At 38.5% G+C, this 4,532-nt stretch overlaps 1 protein-coding gene across 2 annotated transcripts in view; it reads right to left on the bottom strand.

The window, feature by feature from the left end:
• Positions 1-2,526: 2,526 nt before the first annotated feature.
• bckdk (branched chain ketoacid dehydrogenase kinase) overlaps positions 2,527-4,532 on the bottom strand; it is a 20,101-nt gene continuing 18,095 nt past the window's right edge. For both annotated transcript variants that reach the window (XM_016482275.1, XM_016482282.1), the window contains one exon: positions 2,527-3,993. In XM_016482275.1, coding sequence (XP_016337761.1) covers positions 3,849-3,993 — 145 coding nt within the window. In that variant the 3' untranslated portion in view covers positions 2,527-3,848. The remainder of the gene's footprint in view (positions 3,994-4,532) is intronic.

The following is a 4,532-nucleotide window of genomic DNA, read 5'->3' as shown; positions in this document are numbered from 1 at the left end:
TATATATATATATATATATAATAAGTCCACAGATTTATGATAAGCTATGAAATCCTTATAATCAAGTGATGATAAACTTACTCTTTGTAAATTAGTAACGTTAGTGAAATTAAAGAGAGATGCTTTAGCTCCATCCCTAATCCTGACAGTCTGGCATTGTCTTGTCAAAGTGCTCACTGTACATATTGTGCTCATAACACAATTTACTTTATGATATAAACTACAATATAAAAGTTAAAACTTAAGAATTCATTTAAACTTTGATTTCCTATAAAGTCTCAGCTTTCACAGCTTACTAGGGATATCGCTAGCTATTAATAGTCTGACACTGGTGGCTAATTAAGCTGTCAACATAAAGCTAAAAATGACCAAAAACATACAGAAGCAACTGTTCAGTCTTACCTGTGAAAGATAATACCCCGAAGTATGTTTTTATTATTGTGCGACGGTTTGTAGATGCCCAAGCTGCCGACGAGTCAGATATGTTTTCGCAGGTCCCGATATGAGAGTTGCCCGCACCAATATGGCGACGACGTTGACGTGCGGTCGAGCGGCCAATGAGGAGTCTAGGTATTTATTACGTCTATGCTCGAAACGACCTGAATTGTTCGTTCACGATTTGGACTGAATCAATCTGTGCGGATCTCGAGTCACCAGTTCACTGAACTGAGAACCGTCTCTGCGATGACTCATATCGAGCAATATAAAAAGCGAGTACAACAGTATATAATAGATTTATAATACAATAAATAGATGAATAATAGCAAGTAGAATATGTAATATCAAGGGTGGAATAATACAGAATAGACAATAATGAAGAATAAATTAATAGTAAATTCTAAAGTAAAATAAATAATCATGAAATGTAGTTTCATAATAGTATTGTGTAATAATTATTAAACAAAGTAAGACAGAGTAAGAAACAAGTAAGGGGGGGAGAGAGAGTGTGTGGTTAGAATAGGACCAGGGTAATTCTGGCCATTCATTCAGGGCTATTCTGGGTTTTAACTAGTACTAATACAACATTAGGCTGTGGAAGTAGAGCCTACTCTCTTGGAAATGCAGAGAGCAGGCTTTCTGGATATCGCTAGCTATTAATAGTCTGACACTGGTGGCTAATTAAGCTGTCAACATAAAGCTAAAAATGACCAAAAACATACAGAAGCAACTGTTCAGTCTTACCTGTGAAAGATAATACCCCGAAGTATGTTTTTATTATTGTGCGACGGTTTGTAGATGCCCAAGCTGCCGACGAGTCAGATATGTTTTCGCAGGTCCCGATATGAGAGTTGCCCGCACCAATATGGCGACGACGTTGACGTGCGGTCGAGCGGCCAATGAGGAGTCTAGGTATTTATTACGTCTATGCTCGAAACGACCTGAATTGTTCGTTCACGATTTGGACTGAATCAATCTGTGCGGATCTCGAGTCACCAGTTCACTGAACTGAGAACCGTCTCTGCGATGACTCATAACGAGCCAAAATGCAGAAATGTTACAAACAGAATCTACTGGAAATATGTTTATGATTTGACTGAGTTTCATCAACCCATAGAAATTAGAGTATTAATATCGATGATGAATTTTCCGTAATGTAAATACAAATTATATTTAGGTTCTATACGACTTCATGAGCCGAAGCTTGGCTACAAGAACTAAAAGGGAAACATGAAATACCATTAGTTAAAAAATGTAATAGAAAAACACAATAAACAGCAAGATGTTCATGTATGTTCGTTTAGAACAGGTAATATGCCACGCAAGGATGTCAGGGACCGTGTCAAAATGTATTTACGTGCTGAGATAAAATAATAACTGAATCAGTTGTTTGAACCGGTTCTTGAATTGAACCATTCGAAAGAACCGATTCGCGGAAATTAATCAGGCTTCTGTAGCTGTCACGTGATCTCCCATACGTTCTCGAATGCATCACCTGATGAGGGTATGCCTCTTCATTTCCAGCTAAAGTGTTGTTTAACGTCGCAATTTATGATTTTAACTAACTTTTTTGTAGCTAAAGCACTTTTTGCAGATTTGTCTTGCAAATTTTTTCCCTCTCTCCAAACCCTGATTTTATAAAGGCGGGATTTTCCCCAAAGACATGTCAACCAACCCGACACCCATAGCGCAAAATGAGTGACAGGCAGAAAGCGTCCTCTGATTGGCCAGTTTAATACGTGGGCCAAGCCCCTTACTCCCTTTGCTGTTCACAGAATCTAGAGCTGGGAACGTGATTCAATTATTAAACGTAATTTAAAAAAACAGGCTACAGTGGCTCAAAAATTATTACAAACCACAAATAAAAAGTGGCATCCGCAAGCAAATTATGCTAAAGCTTTTCTCCAAACTACCTTGAATCTTTTAAGTAAACGAGGTCAGTTTCCGTTGTGTTCACATAGATGCTTAACTTTAAGCACAGTCCACCAAAATTCAACAACCAGAAAATGTCACAATACGAACAGTGCCAGTGCATTAATTTAAAACCAACAAACAACAGAGAAAAGGAAATCAAGAAAAAGACACAAATGTTCTCATCCAGAATTTTATAAATTCCCCCCCCCCCAAAAAAAACTGCGTATTTGGCATCTATGTCATGAAACTCAACATAAAAAAGAAAACAAAATACAATAAAATGATCCCATCCTTGACATCAATCAGGGTGCGTCATGCCACAAATTGGCCTTTTATATAAACAAAGGAACATCTTAATATGTGCATGTTAGTCCTTCTAAATAATCCAAAACCTACTGTACATCATTATTCATTACACTAAATCCTCAGTACGTCCGTATGGTTAATACTCAGATTCCACCAGTAGGGGGCAAACTGGGGCAACAAATCTGCAGCTCTTAAGAACAGATAATGAGCAGAAAACACACGAAGGCTCCTTTTCTTGAAAATCGTTTCAAAAGGAGAGAAAAGAAACCACAGGCACAACATCACAATACAAAATGTTATGGATTACTTGTACCGTGTATGTGTATTGTGAACTCCTCCAGCAGTTCAATTGGTATTTCAACAGAACTTTTGCCATTTGGGGTAAATTTCAAATGAATTCAGGTAAACTAATTTCATGATCTCTCACGGTCTCAAACAAGTTGGCATCCTTTTAGAAAATGAACTAAACAAAATGATCAAAAGACCACATGTGCAGGTGGGGTAGAGTTTAAAAACATCCATTCAAACATGAACATCTCTATAAACACTGTTTGCTGGAGAGAAAGAGAGAAAAAAAACTATTTATATTCTATGCTGTGCTATAACCCCAAGAGCCTTTTTAGCAAACAATTTCAAGCATGAAATCTACAACAAACTATTAAGCTCATGTGGTTAATGTGAAATGTCAAAAGCAAGAATGACATTTTTTCAACGAGTTTTTTTCGTAAGGCAGTCAATCTCTATTCAGACTGAGTTCATAGAAGACTTCTGTGTTCACCACTGGAGTGAACAATCTCCAAAGAGTTCAAAATTCACTCATATTTCTGAAGAAAAGCAGGATATGGCTGTCTGGAGAGCATCTTCTGCAGGCGTCTGGAGTGCAAGGACTCGTCCCACTGGTGACAGTGGACAGTAACACATTGGATTTTAATCATGAAATCACTTTGTAATCTTAAGGCTGAACGTTTTACAGAAATCACAGTGCACTACACAAACACAGCACAGTGCGAATCGCAAGCATGACACCCATAATCTGCAGAAAACGAGATCCAAAATGTGATACCGATGCAGTGACAGGTAATATGTGTGAAACAGTGACAACTGTTGAACATCCTGGTTTTAGTTCGACTTCGAGCCTTAAAATCTTCAACATAGAAAATTACCAAAAGCTCTATGAACAGACCATGTCATCAAACTCTGAAGCTCTCTCCTTTGCCATCAATGTGCCGGAGACGCAGGTAGACGTCTGTGCCAATGCCCTGCATCGACTGGATGGCCAAGGAACCTCCCAAATATTCGGCGTACGCCCGAGATGTAGGCAGGCCAAAGCCAAACCTGGAGGAGAAAACAAGTGGCATCACTGAGATGTTCTTCAATCCCATTACAGATCACCACAGCGCATCCTAATTTATCCAAATCCTCAAATGAACCTTAAACTGTGCCAAATAACTTAAACTAAACTAGTCTAAGCAGAAAAACAAATTCTTTTAAAGGGGTCATATAATGCGATTTCAATTTTTCCTTTCTCTTTGGAGTGTTACAAGCTCTTGGTGCATAAAGAAGATCTGTAAAGTTGCAAAGACTAAAGTCTCAAATCCAAAGAGATATTCTTTATAAAAGTTAAGAGTCAGCCACACCTACCTAAAACGGCTCGTTCTAACATGCCCCCCACATGTCTACGTCACGATGTGGGAAGATTTGCATAACTGCCCAAATGTTCACACAAAGAAAGAAGGCGTAACTTTTATTCTCGCTGTAGTATTGTTGTTGCCGCCGCCATGTCGTGAAGGCGCTGTGTGCTTCGTTGTGAAAGCAAAACTACTTTGTTTGGCCTTCCAAAAGAGGACGATATCTGCTTCGTCATGCCTGGAGCT

Source organism: Sinocyclocheilus anshuiensis, unplaced genomic scaffold (assembly GCF_001515605.1).
Source record: "Sinocyclocheilus anshuiensis isolate Anshui unplaced genomic scaffold, SAMN03320099.WGS_v1.1 scaffold705, whole genome shotgun sequence".
Classification (NCBI taxonomy): domain Eukaryota; kingdom Metazoa; phylum Chordata; class Actinopteri; order Cypriniformes; family Cyprinidae; genus Sinocyclocheilus; species Sinocyclocheilus anshuiensis.
The sequence above is the reverse complement of the archived record's forward strand: the minus strand, read 5'-3'. Positions and strand labels throughout refer to the sequence as shown.